Raw genomic sequence first — 18618 nt, 5'->3', positions numbered from 1 at the left:
AACCCGAGAGGCAGAGGTTGCAGTGAGCTGAGATCGTGCCATTGCACTGCAGTCTGGGTGACAGAGTGAGACTGCATCTCAAAAAAAAAAAAAAGTTGCTCTCCACAAATCCAGACAACAACAGAAAAGCATTTTCCAAAGTGTGTTCCTGTTATTATTGAATAAGGTGACCATAAAATTAAAAAAAAAAAAGCTATTTTCTATGAAATTTTGGTTCTCTTTCTCATTTGATTCACTCATACCCGTGTTAGTTTCTTGAATTTTTATTGTTCATCTCAGTTGACTAAAAAATTGAGTTTCAAGCTGTTTAATTTCTAACTTACCAGTCACCAAATTTATGAACTCTTACTGTATTCAAAGAACTATGGTAATTCAAACATTTCTCCCCACTGCCATTTCTTTCTCAGAAATTTTTCAGTGGCTTTTTATTGCTTGTAGAATAATAGCTTTAGAATGGGTGTCAAAGACATTTATAACCTGGCTCTCTTCCTTTCACTGTATCCCTCCCTTCATACCAAGTTTTGTCATATCACACAGTATTTTTTTTAGTGTACCTTACCTTCCTCTTTCAGAGTCACTTGCCATACATTTTCAGAAACTCGATATTGTAAATACCTAATTTTTTTGTTCAATCGATATTGTCTGTCTGAAATCTCATTCTCTTCTTAATCTTTCAAAATACTACCCATATTTGTAGGTGCTTTTCAGATGGCATTTCTTCCTCAAGGTCTTTCACACCTCCTCTAGTTTGGAATTCCGTTTGCATTCCTCTATGATCTGATAACATTTTGTTCATATGTCTCTTATAAATGCATTATTTTATTATAATTGGTTCTTTATATGTTACATTTCTCTTCCTTTACTAGATAGTAAACTTCACAGCAGGAGTGTAAACATCCCACTCCCATCATAGTATTTTATAAATAGCAAGTTTTCATAAAAGAGGATAATATTCCAAAAAGAAGGAATAGCAAAAGAAAAGATGCAGAAGTGGTCATGGTAATATTTTTAGAAAAATTCCAGAAGTAAAAGAAAGAAAAGATTTCAAAATACTTGACTATTTTTATAAACCAAATTAGTACATAACTGGAAAAACTGCCTGTGATCAAGTTTACAACAAGGGTGATAGAGGAACCCTGGAGTAGCAGTTGTCATGTGGGAAGAATGCATGATTTTCTAAGCTGAATGCATTCTCATACTTGGATTTTTATCACTCGTCTAAGGAAAACATCCTAATATTTCATAGTAACCATTCTAAAGTTTTATGCACAACAAATGCTTAGTTTCCTTATTAACTTACCAAACACTTGGTAATTTGTAATTAATCATGGTAGGATTTCAAACTAGAGAGGATCAAAATTTCTAGTTCTGGCTTTAAGCAGAATTCTCAGATAAGCTATATGGTAGCAGAATTTTATTTCAAATTCAGTAGTTTTTTTTTTTATTAAATGAGAGGTAGAATATAATAATAGATTATTAAAATACTCTAAGTTTTGAGTCTGACATTGACTTTTTTTAAAAATTTAAATTAATAGATCACAGTTGAAAACTTTGGTGCAACAGAAGTCAAAGAGCTGGTTCTAAATGGTGCAGACACAGCTGTTAACAAACAAAATCGGTAAGTGAATTTTAGCAGCAACAGTGGGAATAATAAGATTCAGTAGACATTTTCTTCTGTGTGTAGAAAACGTGTCACTACGCTAAGTTTTTACTCCAATAAAACTTTAATTTTGAGTGGTTAGTGAGGAAATAATCTGCCTTTTTCTCCTGAAATCCCTTGAAGACATTAAACAAAACAAAGAGAAGGGAGAAGTGACAGTAGCAAACATTTTTGGAAGCCAGGAAACAGTAGTAACTAACTTTAGCAAACCAGAGAAAGCTGCAACATGAGATGGAAAAGAGGAGCCACGAAGCCAGCTGGATCACTTCACAAAACGAAAGTTTGGGTGCTGAGAACAAAACATACCTTTAGAAAATGTGTGGTGTTTGGGGAAATGCTAGAAACAGAACTCTTACAAGAAGCAGTTAGAAATTAGTTTCCCATGCTAACATTGGGTTTAAAACAACAACAAAAGAAACTAGTTTCCCTTAGCACACCAGGAAGCTGGCAACTGCCCCTCTCCGGCCTGGGCGGGAGATTGGAAATTTACCTTCTGGAGAAACTGGACTGTGAATTTGAGGACACCTAGAAACTGCCACAGGCAAGGAGCTGAACTGAAAACAGGGAGATTAAGTGCTGAAAGTCTATCACTGCCTCCTCCTTAGTACTGTATAGTGGTAGATCCTTTTCTGGGGAAACTGCCTAACATTTAAAATGTAAATCCATAGGCCGGGCACATTCCATTTTTAATTGTATCCATCTGGATGTCACACCTGCAATTGCAGCACTTTGGGAGGCTGAGGCGGTCGGATCATGAGGTCACGACAATGATACCATCCTGGCCAACGCAGTGAAACCCCATCTCTACTAAAAATACAAAAAATTAGCCGGCCGTGGTGGCATGTACCTGTAGGTCCAGCTACTTGGGAGGCTGAGGCAGAAGAACTGCTTGAACCCAGTGAGCTGAGATCGTGCCACTGTGCTCCAGCCTGGGCGACAGAGGGAGGCTCCGTCTCAAAAAAAAAAAGTTAATCGATAGCCAAAGGTCAACAGACATTTAAGGAAAGACCGAAACAGTCAAAAAAAATGGCAAGAAACCAGGAACCATGCAGGTTGAAGGACAAAACTTCAGAGGAAACTGAAATCAGTACCCTCAGAATGATGTGTGACATCCAGATGGATACAATTAAAAATGGAAAAAAAAATTTATTTGAAAGAAATGGAATGAATGAAATCTGTCAAAGAAGATATTAAAAAAAATAAATAAATAAACTTCCCAGAAATGAATGACATCCTTTCAAGATTGAAAGCATGAGAAGTGGAAAAAAGGTCAATACCAAGACAAGATGACAAGATACATGAAATTTCAAAATTTTCAAAGTCAAAGGGACCCTAAAACTGTCCAGAAAACCCACAGACCTAAGAATTAGTAACATCAGACACTGGAATCAAAGAACACTGGAAGCTAGAAGACCAAAATTTTAGGAAAAAATTACTTTTAACTTAAAATTTTGTATCCAAATTATCAAGTGTGTGAGTGTTTAAAAACATTTTCATACATTCGCAGTCTCAGGGAATTTACTTCTGAAGCCTTTTTCTCAGGAAATTACTGAAGGATGTGTTCTGTCTACCAAAACAAGGAATTAAACCAAGAAAGAGGAAGACACAGGATTAAAAAAGCAACAACAAACTAGCAAGATTCACGCAAGCAAGGATTCTTTTTGAAGGATCAATAACTGTGTCGATTTAGAAAGCTAACAACGTGGGTTAGATCAAGAGGATGGAAGGCTCGAGTAGAGAAATGCAACTGATAATATCTAATTTTTGAATGAATCTAGAGGAAATGGATATTTCTTTTGGAGAAGTTGGGGATGAATTAGCAAACTAAGGAAAATAGAAGTTCTTTTTAAGGGAAAAAGGGTAACCATAGAATACAGCTTAACTGTGAATAATATAGAAATGTTAACAAATATTGAACCAAAAATTGTTATACAGTAGATGTGCAGGGGAGTAGAAAGTGAATGGGACAATTACATTAAAGATAAATCCAAACCACCAAATTGAAATTTAAGGAATAGCAGTAGAACTGTGTTGTTAGAAGCTTGAATATAAATATCAGAAGGAATAGCGCAAAAAGAATTAACAAATAGTTGCCTTTGAATAGTGGGAATTTCTGGCAGAGAAGTGTTGGACAGAGAGTTTCTTTATTCTCTTCTATTTTGTTACAATTCTTTAATAATGGCTGTTGCCAGGGAGTTGGTCCAAAGGATTATAATCCTAATTCTGCTGCTTAGAAGCTTTATAACTTTAAATAAATTAGTTGATGTCTCAATGCTTCAGTGTCCTTCTCTGTTAAATGGAATGACAAATTGTACCTATTTCATGGGATGATTTTGCGGACTAGATGAGACAATATTTTAAGATACTTAGAATAAGACCTAGCACATGTAGTGCTCAGTAAATGTTGGCTATTAGGATTGTTACTATTTGATGTTTTAAACTCTTGATATGTCTTACTTTGATAAAAATAAAGCTGTTTTTAAAATGATGTGAAAAAATTTTAGGTCCTTCTAGATATCCTTGTTTTAAAAGAAAATTTGGTTTTGAAAGGCAGTTTACCATTATTCCTATTGCAGAATCATCCTTTATTACTTGGAAGACAAAGATATAAAATAGTGAAATCTTCTAGTTCCCATTCTCATTATTTGTTTGACCAGATAGCATCATAAAATGTTGTGGCTAGCAAAACAAAACAAATTGAATAAGATTGTGGTTCAAATTCAGGGGTTAAAGGGGCTTCCTTTTTTTCTTTACAGTTTCCTTTTGTATCATAAGAGGTAGAAGAGAATCAGAAGTGATTGTGTATGTATTCACATGTACATTTGAAAAGAAACTACACTTGTACTCTTTAATGATTATCCTAAAAGAATGCTTAGTATCCTCTCTCAGGCATTTGTTAAAGTAAATGTTGTTCAGATTCCTTGGAACCCAAGGAAAAGAAGGCTATAGTTTGTCAAATGATCTGAATCCCAAAGCTCTTATTTTTTCGTCACCTATTGTTTGTAACAGATCATTCCTTTTAGGGATGCATGTGACTTGATACATATAAATTCTCAATAACTTGTAAATATTTTAAAATTATTTTCATAGCCATTCACAGTATTCTGCCCATTAGGAAATGACATTTTTTCCAATAGGAATAGCCTAAGAATAACTGAATGCCTCATGGATATAGCTGATTTTTATATGGAAAGAATAATAGCTTTTTCCATAATGACTTTGGTTTTGTCCTGTTTGAACCCTACTCATACATTGTCAGTTTTGTAGATATGTAGCAGAAATTGTAGGAGCACTTGAAGTTTTAATGACTACATTATGGATTCTTCATAAATGATTTTTATAATCTGTACATGTGTGCTTTTTCATTTCTAGACAAGAGTTTGTTGATGCTTATGTGGATTACATATTCAATAAATCAGTGGCTTCCTTATTTGATGCTTTTCATGCGGGCTTTCATAAGGTCTGTGGAGGAAAAGTCCTTCTGCTCTTTCAGCCTAATGAACTACAAGCAATGGTCATTGGAAATACAAATTATGATTGGAAGGAACTGGAAAAGGTAGGGGAAAACTAATCTCTAATATTGTGTAAATGGAAAGGCTTATATGTGGAAATCTTGCCTTTTTATGTATTATTTTTTATTTTATACACTTTATTACTACCATTTTACAGGAAAGCACTCTACCCTTCTTGGCCCACAATGAATGGATTTTTGAACTGTGTATGAATTAGACACTACTATAATTGGTGGTATTGATATAGAAAACTCATCTGGCCAGGCACAATGGCTCTCACCTATAATCCCAGCACTTTGGGGCGCTTAGGCGGGAGGATCACTTGAGGCCAGGAGTTCAACAGCAGCCTGGGGAACATAGCGAGACCTCATCTCTAAAAATAACTTAGGCCAGGCGCGGTGGCTTACATCTGTAACCCCAAGACTTTGGGAGGCCAAGGTGGGTGGATCACCTGAGGTCAGGAGTTCAAGACCCGCCTGGCCAACATGGTGAAACCCTGTCTCTACTAAAAATATAAAAATTAGCTGGGCATGGTGGCATGTGCCTGTAATCCCAGCTACTCAGGAGGCTGAGGCAAGAGAATCTGTTGAACCTGGGAGGCGGAGGTTACAGTGAACTGAGATTGCGCCACTGTACTCCAGCCTGGGCAACAGAGCAAGGCTCCGTCTCAAAAAAAAAAAGGTAAGTAAATAAAAATAGATAAAAATAATTTTACAAATTAGCCAGATGTGGTAGCAAACACCTGTGGTCCTACCTGTGGGAGGCTGGGGTGGGAGAATCTCTTGATCCCGGGTGGTTGAGGCTGCAGTGAGCCATGATTATACCACTGCACTCGAGCCTGGATGACAGAGCAGGAGCCTGTCTGTCTCAAGAACAGAAAAATGTCATCTGTGACACAGCTGGATAGAAGCCCTAACCAAGCCGGGCATGGTGGCTCACACCTGTAATTCCAACACGTTGGGAGACTGAGGCAGGTGGATCACCTGAGATCAGGAGTTCCAGGCCAGACTTGCCAACATGTTGAAACCCTGTCTCTACTAAAAATACAAAAATTAGCCGGGTGTGGTGACACACACCTGTAATCCCAGCTACTTGGGAGGCTGAGGCAGGAGAATTGCTTCAACCTGGAAGGCGGAGGTTGCAGTGAGCCAAGATCGCGCCACTGCACTCTCCAAAAAAACAAAAAGCCCTAGCCAAAACTGAATGGGTTTTCGTTCTGCCTCAGTCCTAGGAAAACCATTATGAAATGCAGTTGTGATGCTTAAAAATCTTTGTTTCCTTTTTTTCTGATTAGTCTCAGTGTTACATTTTTTAGCAGAGTAATTATCAAATACTGATTCTGATAAACATTTAATAGAAAGTGCTAGCCAGGTGCGGTGGCTCATGCCTGTAATGTCAGCACTTCGGGAGGCCGAGGTGGGCAGATCACAAGGTCAAGAGGTCGAGACCGTCCTGGCCAACCAACATAGTGAAACCCCATCTCTACAAAATATACAAAAATTTGGGCATAGTGTTGCACGCCTGTAGTCCCAACTATTCGGGAGGCTGAGGCAGAAGAATCGCTTGAACCTAGGAAGCAGAGGTTGCAGTGAGCCAAGATCACGCCCCTGCACTCCAGCCTGGTCAACAGAGCAAGACTCCATCTCAAAAAGAAAAAAGAGAAAGTGCTAAGTTAAGCCAGGCATGGTGTCTCACACCTGTAATCCCAGCAATTTGGGAGGCTGAGGCAGGCAGATCACTTGAGGCCAGGAGTTGGAGACCAGCCTGGCCAACATGGTGAAAACCCCATCTCTACTAAAAATACAAAAATTAGCCAGGTGGGGTGGCGCACTCCTGTAATACCAGCTACTTGGGAGGCTGAGACACAAGAATCACTTGAACCTGGGAGGCAGAGTGACAGAAAGTGCAAGGTTAGATCAGCTTTGAGGAAGATATATACGAAGTTAATCTGCTGATTTTCTATCTTTATAATGTACCATCCTCTGATTTATGCATTTATAATTAGATACTGTATACCTATTAAGATGACTAACATAAAAAAGTAGAGCTAGCACTTACCTACTTTTTATGTCAGTCATCTTAATAGGCGCAAAGCCTCATGAATGTTTGTACATTGCCGATGGGGATACAAAATGGTAGAGTCACTTTAGAAACTGGTGGTTTCTTATAAAGTTAAACATACATTTGCTATATGACCTAGCAGTCCTACTCCCAGGTATTAAATTATATTCACACAAAAATCTGTAAACAAAGGGGACAGAGTTTCAGTTTTACTAGATGAAAAGAATTCTGGAGATGGATGGTGGTACAACCTTGTGAATGTAGTTAATGCTACTGAAGTGTACACTTAAAATGGTTAAGATGTAAACTTTATAGTATGTGTGTTTTACCTTAACTTTTAAAAACTTTTTTTTTTTTAATTTGCAAATAAGTAAAAAACTGCAGACAACCTAGATGTCCTTCAGTGGGTGAATGGGTGAACCTACTATAGTATACCGATTCAGCAGAATAACTAAGTGTTAAAAAGAAATGCACAGCTGGTCGTGGTGTCTCACACCTTTAATCCTGGCACTTTGGGAGGCTGAGGTAGGCAGATCTCTTTAGCCCAGGAGTTTGAGACCAGCCTGGACAACATGATGAAACCCCGTCTCTACAAAAAATACAAAAATTGGCCGTTTATGGTGGCATGCACCCATAGTCCCAGCTACTCCGGAGGCTGAGGTGGGAGGATCCCTTGAGCCCGGGAGGTAGAGGCTGCAGTGAGCCCTGACTGCACTGCGACGTAGGCAACAAAGCAAGACCCAGTCTCAAAAAAGAAAAAAAAGCACTATTGACACATGCAACAACTGGATGAATCTGAGGCTTTATGCTGAGTGAAAGAAGCCAGTTTCAAATGGTTGCATGCTGTATGGTTCCATTTATGTGACATTCTTGAAAAGACAAAAAATTATAGTGAACAGAGACTAGGGGTTGAGTAGGAGGGTGTGACTTCAGAGGAGGTAGCACAAGAGACATCTAAGCATAACAGTGATGGGACTGTTGAGTATCCTAATTGTGGCAGTGGTTACACAAATCTGCATATATGCTTAGAACTTACAGAACTATATACACACCAGAATATAGCCAGTTTTACTGTGTAGTCATTTAAGGAATAAGATTTTAAGAATAATTAGGACTTCTAATTAAACATTATGGATAAACATGTCTGCTCCCTCCCAAAAATGTCACTAGAATGACAGAAATGGAATAAAAATGGTAATATACACACCAAAAACTAAAAAATAAAAATGCAATGAACAAGAGAAGTAGTAGTTTTGGAAGACAGAAAGTAAGGACATAAATTGATGAGTGACTTAGAGCAGAGGAAAATTGAATTCTAAGCCTCCAGAGGGACAGGATTGTCAGGAGGCAACTCTTTTTTGTTGTTGTTGTTTTGAGACGGAGCCTCGCTCTGTCGCCCAGGCTGGAGTGCAGTGGTGTGATCTTGGCTCACTGTAACATCCGCCTCCCAAGTTCAAGCAATTCTTCTGCCTCAGCCTCCCAAGTATGGAACTACAGGCACGCCACTATGCCCGGCTGATTTTTTTATTTTTTTAGTAGAGACAGGGTGTCACCATATTGGCCAGGCTGGTCTCGAACTCCTGACCTCATGGTCCACCTGGCCTGAGGCAACTCATTGTATATCCTAGAATCTGAAAGACTCAAGAATTGGTATACCATGTTACCCTTAATGGCAGGGATGAGGGTTGGACTAAGGGCAACAGAATTACTTTGAAGTCATTTTAAAGAATAATTGGACCATTCATGTCCCCTTTTTTACCCAGCAAAAGACAGCTTGGGAGAGAGGCTTTACAATTTGGGAAACCAAGTAAAACTGAGGATGCCACACAGCTAGTAACTGGGTGTAAATCCTTCAGGAAGGAGACTGAAGGTTCCTGTGTGGTAGTAAATTGATCTGCTCAAGAGAAGAAGCCTGTAGATACTAACTTTGAGTTAGTATCACTGAGGGGTCCCCCAGTGGAAATGGACTCCACCTCTAATCACCTTAAAATGAAAATGATACAACAGCTTCTTGTTACCCTTTAGATCCTACACAATTTGTCCCTCCTTGCGTCATCTCCTGTCATTGTTGCTCTCACTCTGCCTCAGCCTTATTAACCTCCTTGCTGAGCCTAGAACCCTCCAGGCACGTTCCAGTCTTAGGGCGTTTCTGTTTCCTTTTCCATGTGCCTGGAATTCTCTTCCCCTGATAATCCCAAAAGATTCTTGCTCTCTCTTCCTTTACGTGTTTGTACCTTCTCAGAGACCTTCCCTGGATAACTGATCTAAAATTGCAAACCCCTCTCCTGCACATGTATCCTGTCTCCCGTCGCTGTTTTATTTTGCTTCTTTGGATCTGACATAATTTTCCTTAGGTTGCTCCTTCCCCCAACCACAATGTAAGTACCGTGAGAGCAGAATTTTTGCCTCTTTGTTCACTGCTGTATTCCCAGCACCTAGGAGAGCACTCAGTAAGTACTTGAAACCTTGCCTGAAGTGATAATTGATGTCAAAGTGTTCATTCAGTTAAAACAGGACATCTTAAAAAGTATATTGTAGCGGCCGGGCGCGGTGGCTCATGCCTGTAATCCCAGCACTTTGGGAAGCCGAGGCAGGCGGATCACGAGGTCAGAAGATCGAGACCATCCCGGCCAACATAGTGAAACCCCCATCTCTACTAAAAATGTGAAAATTAGCTGAGTGTGGTGGTGCGTGCCTGTAATCCCAGCTACTCAGGAGGCTGAGGCAGGAGAATCGCTTGAACCTGGGAGGCGGAGGTTGCAGTGAGCCAAGATTGCACCACTATACTCCAGCCTGGTGACAGAGCAAGACTCCATCTCAAATATATGTATATATATGATAGTGTATTTATACTTATAACACTTTGATTTCTTCTATCGTATATCTGATTCATTACAATTTTAGTGATTATGATTTGGAGCTTTAAATGTTCTTTCTTTTTTTTTTTTGAGGTGGAGTCTCGCTCTTTCGCCCGGGCTGGAGTGCAGTGGCGGGATCTCAGCTCACTGCAAGCTCCGCCTCCCGGGTTCACGCCATTCTCCTGCCTCAGCCTCCGAGTAGCTGGGACTACAGGCGCCCGCAACCCCGCCCGGCTAGTTTTTGTATTTTTAGTAGAGACGGGGTTTCACCGTGTTAGCCAGGATGGTCTCGATCTCCTGACCTCGTGATCCGCCCGTCTCGGCCTCCCAAAGTGCTGGGATTACAGGCTTGAGCCACCGCGCCCGGCCAATGTTCTTTCTTAACCAGGACACGTGTGCACATTTTTACCAAACCATTTAGAGATTTAAAAGAAAAAAAAAAACTTTAGCCATCCTCTTTTCCTTCCCCACTAACATGCTCACAGTTTAATAAATTGAATGCTAGAATTAAAGCCGTTTTCTTCAAACTTGCTTGCAATTAACAGCAAATATTTTGCAGATCTGAATTATTGAGAGTTCAGTGATTAAGATAAATCATGGCTAGAAATAAGGAGAGTCCAAAATTCAAAAGGCCCAGTAGCAAGTATTTATTGAGCCTCTACTGTATGCCTGATAATGTGCAACTGAAACTATGCAAGAAATTGAGAAGAGCACAGGAAATAAGATAGAGACATGGTCTTTGCCCTAATAAGGGAGCTAGAAATTAAATGCTTAATACACAGTTTTGATGAATACAATGAAAAAGAATTTAGTGAGTGGTACATAAGGAGGAACCTAATCTAGGCCAGATGAATCTGGGAACGCCTCTCACTAGATGGTAAGCTCCACAAGGTAAGTGAGGATTCTGTTCACTGAGGTTTTCCCAGGGCCAAAAACATTGACTAAAACTCATTATGTATTTGTTGGATGAATCAATGAACGAATTAGATGGCATTTAATCTGAGCCCTAAAAGGGTAAAAATTAGCCTGATGACCAAAGAAGAAAGGATGTGTCTGAGTGGTATAGGCTGAGGAAACAGTACGTCCAAAGGACCTGATGCATCTGAAGAACTGAAAGTTAAGGCCAATTGTGGCTAGATAAGAACAGTTCACAATATAAACTATTTCCTCTCTGCTTCCTACCACCTTCTCTCTTAGTACTAATTTTTTTGGGGGGTGGGGGGAGCAGCGGGGATGGAATTTCACTCTTGTTGACCAGGCTGGAGTACCGTGGCGCAGTCTCGGCTCACTACAACCTCCGCCACCCGGGTTCAAGCAATTCTCCTGCCTCAGCCTCCCCCAAGTAGCTGGGATTACAGGCATGTGCCACCATGCCCAGCTAATTTTTGTATTTTTAGTAGAGGTGGGGTTTCACCATGTTGGCCAGGCTGGTCTGGAACTCCTGACCTCAAGTGATCCACCTGCCTCGGCCTCCCAAAGTGCTGGGATTACAGGCGTGAGCCACCGCGCCTGGCCAGTACTAATATTTTTGAAAGGGGAGATAAATTACCCCAAAACTTACTGGCTTCAAATTACCCCAAAACTTACTGGCTTCAAAATAACAATGAAACTTTGTTGCTTTATAGTTTCTGTGGGTCAGGAATTCAGGAGTGGCTTAGCTGAGTAGTTTGGGCTCAAGGTTCCCTCATGAAGTTGCAGTCAGAATATTGGCTGGCGCTATAGTCATCTAAAAGCATGGTTAAGGATAGAGATTCATTTCCAAAGTGGCTTACTCACCTAACTGTTGGCAGGGGCCTCAGTATAGCACCATGAGTACTTCTCTTCATATAGGGATGTTTGAATATGCTCATAAAATGACAACTGTTTCCCTCCAGAGTGAGTGATCCAGAAGAAGGGCTGAAGCCATAGAGGTTTTTGTTTGTTTGTTTTGTTTTTGTTTGTTTTTTTGAGACGGAGTCTTGCTGTGTCTCAAGACACTGCACTGGAGTGCAGTGGTGTGATCTCGGCTCACTGGAAGCTCCGCCTCCCGGGTTCATGCCATTGTCCCGCCTCAGCCTCCCCAGCAGCTGGCACAACAGGCGCAGACCGCCACGTCTGGCTAATTTTTTGTATTTTTAGTAGAGACGGGATTTCACTGTATTAGCCGGGATGGTCTCGATCTCCTGACCTCGTGATCCACCCGCCTCCGCCTCCCAAAGTGCTGGGATTACAGGCGTGAGCCACCGCGCCCAGCCATAGAGGTTTTTTTTATGATTTAGTCTCAGAAGTCATACATTCCTCATATTCACAATGTCCTTACTACACACGGGCATGAATACCAGGAGGCAGTGCTCACTGGTGGCCATCTTGTAAACTACCTCAGAAAATTTTTAGTGTCGCTTAGTACCATATTTTTTTTTTTTTTTTTTTTTTGAGACAGAGTCTCGCTCTGCCGCCCAGGCTGGAGTGCAGTGGCTGGGTCTCAGCTCACTGCAAGCTCCGCCTCCTGGGTTTACGCCATTCTCCTGCCTCAGCCTCCCAAGCAGCTGGGACTACAGACGCCCGCCACGTCGCCCGGCTAGTTTTTTGTATTTTTTAGTAGAGACGGGGTTTCACCATGTTAGCCAGGATGGTCTCGATCTCCTGACCTCGTGATCCGCCCGTCTCGGCCTCCCAAAGTGCTGGGATTACAGGCTTGAGCCACCGCGCCCGGCCGGTACCATATTTTTAAAAGGAGAGATAAATTGTAATGTTTGACTTCTGTTCGTGAATACAGAAAAAGGAAATTTTCTGATTATCACAGATAATTCCATGTCAAACTTTTAATGGTCCTACAACATTATTTTAGTAATTCTAGTTTCTTTTTATTTTACTTTTGAAGATGATAGTATGATCCTATCATGTTATTTGAAGTGCTGGGAAAGATTTCTGGTGATTCTTACGTATTTCTTTTTCTCCTGGAACTAATAACTTCAAATTGTAAATGTCCAGGAAACAGTGGACAATCCATTGAATTGCACGAGTTTCAAACTCCTGGACCATGTTAGCTTTATGTGCTAATATATTAGCCACCGTGTCCCTTCATACTAATAAAAGATTATGTTGTTTTTAGAATACAGAATACAAAGGGGAATATTGGGCAGAACATCCTACGATAAAAATTTTTTGGGAAGTATTTCACGAATTACCATTGGAAAAGAAGAAACAGTTTCTGTGTAAGTATTTCTAATTAGTTGTATACTTTATGAGACTGGAATCTAATTATAGTATTATTCCAAAGTCCTGTTTTTAATCTTCAAGTAATTTTTTTGAAAAAGAACTGATCTGCACTTTTCAGTACATGTATTTTCTTATTTCAAAGGCTAAATTCAGTTTGCCTACAAAATAGCATCGATTCATTCTATGAAGTAAAACAGAAGCTAACTTGGAAATGAAAGCAAACTATAGCTATGTTACAGTTACAATAAACTGGTTACAATAAACTAGGATTGTAGAATTCCTTTTAGATTTCTAAAAAGATCTCTGGAGTATAGTCATCCTTTGGCATACATTGGGGAATTGGTTCCAAGACCTCCCTGCCAAGGATACCCAAATCCAATAGATGCTCAAGTTTCTTATATAAATTGGCATAGTATTTGCATATAACCTATGCACATCCTTATACTTTCAATCATCTCTAGATTACAGTCATGTGCCACATAATGACTTTTCAGTGAACGAGAGACCACATATATGATAGTGGGCCCTTAAGATTATAGTACCTTATAATAACCTACTGTACCTTTTCTGTATTTACATACACAGATACCTACTGTTATGTTACAGTTACCTACAGAAATCAGTACAGTACCATGCTGTACAGGTTTGTAGCCTGGGAGCAGTAGGACTGTATCACGTAACCTAGGTGTGTAGTAGACTGTACTGTCTAGGTTGTGTAAATATATGATGTTTACACAATGAATGAAATCACCTAATGATGCATTTCCCAGAACATATCCTCATCGTTGACACGTGAATATACCTGTATTAATACCTGATACAAAGTAAATGCTATGTAAATAGTTGTTATACTGTATTGTTGAGGGACCAGTGTGAAGAAAAAAAGTTGACATACTCAGTACAGTCACAAGCAGCCATTTTTTGAAAATATTTTCCATTTGCAGTTGGTTGAATCCATGGATACACAGTTCACAGATATGGAGGGCCAACTGTATTGCTCTTTCTCTGTTTGGTCTTCATTTTCTTTTTCTTTTTGCTTCAAGACTAAAACTTTGGCAATTTCTATATAAAATAAAGCTTTTTCAGGCTTTAGTTCTCTCATTTATAACTGATGCCTGAGTATCTTTCTTCTGTTAAAGTCTGTATTCTAATTGAAATTTGACGTATTTTTAAAGTTGTCAGAATTTATGTATCCAAATCAGTGACATTTCCTTTGATACTCCTGCTGTTGCCAAGAATGTTTTAGCAACCTGTCCGAGAATCTTGGTCAAATTCTTCTGTATGTCATAAGGATGAGAAATCATTACTCTTTAAGAGTGATTTGAGCCTGGGCAACATGGCAAAACCTCATCTCTACAAAAATTAGCCCTGGGCTTGATTAGCATGGGCAGTAGCCTATGCTCCCAGCTACTCCAGAAGCCGAGGTGAGAGGATTGCTGGAGCCCAGGCGGTCGAGGCTGCACTGCAGCCTAGGCAACTGAGCAAGGCTCGTCTCAAAAAAAAAAAAAAAAAGAATGATTTGAATTTTGGCTGCCCATTATAAATTTCTGATTTAAAAAAAAAAAAAAAAGAAATGAAGCAAATAGAAAAAGAAATCAGAATCAAAACTGCATTTTGTATTTGGTTTGTCAACTAGTTCTAAATGGCTTTTTCCAAAAAAGGGCTCTCAGAATGTTTTGGCAATGGCAATAGTTACTCACTTATCAAACATTTAATAAGCACTTCCCTTCCTTTGTGCCAATATTAAGATTATACTTTTAAAGAAAAAATATTGTGTGAATGAGCAATTAGAATGTGTCTTAAAAAACTTGTCTTCCACAAATTAGGGAGTAAACACATTAGAGCAGATGTTAATGTGAAGCTCTGCTGTAGTGACTGTACAAAATATGACTTGCTACTTTTTGTTTTGAAGTAGTTGACTGAATGATTTCTTTCTTGGCAGTATTTTTGACAGGTAGTGATCGCATTCCTATTCTTGGTATGAAGAGTCTGAAACTAGTCATCCAGTCAACAGGAGGTGGTGAGGAATATCTCCCAGTTTCCCATACTTGTTTTAATCTTCTGGATCTTCCAAAATATACAGATAAAGAAACTCTACGTTCTAAACTGATCCAAGCTATTGATCACAATGAAGGCTTCAGTTTAATATAACTATTCAGTTTAGTGCAAAAGCATTAAACTATTTGTGTTTTTCTTGTGGTGATGAATTCAGCAAGGTGACAGAGGTACTATTGTAATTCTTACTTGCAGAATGTTCAATCTACGAGTGTTCATGGAAGTCAAAACATTAAAGGAAAATGAACAAACTGTTAATATTATTGTACAGAACCATGGATTTTTTTGACAATCTTCCAATAAACATAACAAGTATTGTGAATACATTAAAGTTCTACTAACATGAGTTTTAAGAGTTTGCATATTTCAGAAATGATCTGGTGTGAGTGCATGGAAATATTGCTTAATTTTTCTTCAATCATTGAGTGAAAAACCTTTAACTTTGGCCTGCAATAGTCATTTGATTATTTTTTCATTTTGTAAATAATGTTAAGTTTTGTAATAAAATAGTTATGTTCTGATACCAGTACAGTTTCTATGGTTGTAATTGAACTTGAGCAGACTTTTAGAGGTTAAAAATTATGATTTAAATCTTATTCTGAAACTCTATAAAAAGAAAAAAAGGTAGCATGGTGGAAACAAGATCTTTTCTTTTTTGCTAGAATAAGTGTCTTTGTGCAAACCTAAATCACAAATAGGGAATATACTACATAACCTGCAGTTCTTTTCTCTTTTGTGAATCCTGACATGACATGCTGATAGATGGGGAATTGTTGATCAGAGAACTTATTAATATTTAGTACTGGAAGAACTCTGTCTCCACAGTTGCCAGTAATAGAAAGAAACATTGGCTACTATGAACACCAATCACTGGGTTATAGCTTTCAAAAGTATTGATGCTGCAGGGCTTTAGAGCTGTTTCCTTGAATTTAAGAAACAAATCTTAACGGTTTTATGGTGCTGATGCTTAGTTATCTCATGCCATTAAATTGTAAAAGTGAGTTGATGCAATACATGTGACTTTCTGCTAGAATGCAAATATTTATTTTTTAAATTTATTTTAAAATGCCGTGAAAACTGTTTAATAAAGATTTATTGTTTTAATATTTAAACTTTCAGTGGTTCTCATGTAAGAGTCAAAATTTTTCAAAAAGAGGGATGGCTCAGGGAAGGTCTCTTAAATTTCAGATTGCTTGTTTCTATTCCCATACAAATTTATAGAGGTCCGCAGTCTCTTAACCTGTAATTCTAAAATCCAAAAAAAACTGAAAATATTGTCATCTCTCACTTTGCAGAAAAACCTGATCTGAATTGTTGAAGCTATTTATGGTATTCACTAAGACTATGACCCCTATTGGGTGCTTTAAAAAATTATTTAAAATTCATAATTCCAAAATGCAAATAAGCCCAAGGGGTTGGATAAGGGGTTGTGGACTTGTACTTTTCAGTAGGTCAGCTTAAAAAACTATTGGCGAACCACAGAACTCTTCTATAGATAGAAGCACTAAAACAATGTTCTCACCTAAGGTACTTTTCCTCAAAGTAGTGGCATTCTTCCCCATGAGAATGTCTCCATGTACCTGATACTATACCATATTCCCTGTTCGTCCACTCCTTGAGGTAGTAATTACTTGAATCAAAAACATGTCAGGGCCGGGCGCGGTGGCTCAAGCCTGTAATCCCAGCACTTTGGGAGGCCGAGACGGGCGGATCACGAGGTCAGGAGATCGAGACCATCCTGGCTAACACGGTGAAACCCCGTCTCTACTAAAAATACAAAAAACTAGCCGGGCGAGGTGGCGGGCGCCTGTAGTCCCAGCTACTTGGGAGGCTGAGGCAGGAGAATAGCGTAAACCCGGGAGGCGGAGCTTGCAGTGAGCTGAGATCCGGCCACTGCACTCCAGTCCGGGCGACAGAGCGAGATTCCCCTTAAAAAAAAAAAAAAAACATGTCAGATGCTGTTTCTCAGTAGTAGTAACCTTTGTATATTATGAAGCCGTTCTGTGAAATAGCAGGCACTTTGGATTAATAGTTCCATGAACAAATACTGTAACAAGAGAATAGCATCTCATCTAGGAGCACACTGTACAAAGCTTAATTTGGAGACACTTCCTCCCTGTTACTCTAGACTATGATACAATGTATTAACACCAAGGAGATTCATGGTAGAAAGTTAAAATACCATTGAAGAGTTCTGAAATTGCCATTTACTTTTAAAAAACAAGAAAAGTCCTGAGCTTTGTAGATAAGAGCAGCAAAGCTACAGATCATTTGCTAAATTGTAGGGACTTTGATTATTGAGTTGGCTACTGAAGTATTTGGCCTCCACACATCTATTTGTAAGGTACAAATATATAGTGTGTTTGTAGCTCTCCTGTCTTGTCTTAGTCATTTAAGCTAGTAGCCATTGTTCAGGATGATGAATAAGACAGCAGAACCAAGACATTCCTTTCAATTAAAAGGAAATAAAAACCAGAATGCAGGCTGGGCGTGGTGGCTCACACCTGTAATCCCAGCACTTGGAAGACTGAGGTGGGCAGATGGCTCGAGTCTAGGAGTTCGAGACCAGCCTGGCTAACACGGTGAAACCCCGTCTCTACTAAAAATACAAAAAATTAGCCGGACATGGTGGCGGGATTTCACCATGTTGGCCAGGCTGGTCTCCAACTCCTGACCTCAGGTGATCTGCCCGCCTAGGCCTCCCAGAGTGCTGGGATTTCAGGTGTGAGCCACAGCACCTGACAAAGTTACACATACATTTTAAGGGGGACACTGCTGGCCTCTTCAGGAGTACTTTCTCCCTCAAAATAAGTAGGTTCTCAGGTCAGCCTCAGAAAGTTGATACCAAATGTGGTCTGCAGTCTTTGGACTTAAAAAGACCTGGCATCCAACAACAGATTTTCAGATAACCCAGCCTTTGCATCACATAGATTTTCACTACCCACCACTTCCTGTTCTCTCTCGAATCCCAAACTTCTGGTCCTTTATCATAGGACAATTGTCACATCCTTCTTAGGCCCTGCCCTGCCTCTTCCCCACGTTTTACTTGCTCAAGGCCTCTAGCCTAAAACGGTTGAAATAGTTCTGAAATGCTTGGTGGTGATGCATCGCCTGCTACGATCAGCACCATCTGTGTTTTCAAGTACTGGTCTGGTGAGACTAATGTAATAAACTGAATGAAGAAATGTAGTATGAGAAAGAAAGTATCTAATACTATAGCATTCAAAGCTGTACAAATTCTGCAAGATTTAAAAATTATATACCTTAAACAATG

The 18618-nt window shown here is 39.4% G+C and overlaps 1 protein-coding gene across 5 annotated transcripts in view; it reads left to right on the top strand.

The window, feature by feature from the left end:
- The window catches only part of HERC4 (HECT and RLD domain containing E3 ubiquitin protein ligase 4), a 153150-nt gene extending 136688 nt beyond the window's left edge, over window positions 1-16462 (top strand). For 4 of the 5 annotated variants that reach the window (XM_011926859.1, XM_011926868.1, XM_011926849.1 and 1 more), the window contains 4 exons: window positions 1536-1618; window positions 5033-5216; window positions 13183-13285; window positions 15232-16462. In XM_011926859.1, coding sequence (XP_011782249.1) covers window positions 1536-1618; window positions 5033-5216; window positions 13183-13285; window positions 15232-15440 — 579 coding nt within the window. In that variant the 3' untranslated portion in view covers window positions 15441-16462. The remainder of the gene's footprint in view (window positions 1-1535; window positions 1619-5032; window positions 5217-13182; window positions 13286-15231) is intronic. The other variant, XM_011926840.1, reaches the window with a different exon arrangement.
- The last annotated feature ends 2156 nt before the right edge of the window (window positions 16463-18618 follow it).

Source organism: Colobus angolensis, unplaced genomic scaffold (genome assembly GCF_000951035.1).
Source record: "Colobus angolensis palliatus isolate OR3802 unplaced genomic scaffold, Cang.pa_1.0 Scaffold12, whole genome shotgun sequence".
Lineage (NCBI taxonomy): Eukaryota > Metazoa > Chordata > Mammalia > Primates > Cercopithecidae > Colobus > Colobus angolensis.
Note: the sequence above shows the minus strand (reverse complement) of the source record. Positions and strands in the feature narration are given on the sequence as shown.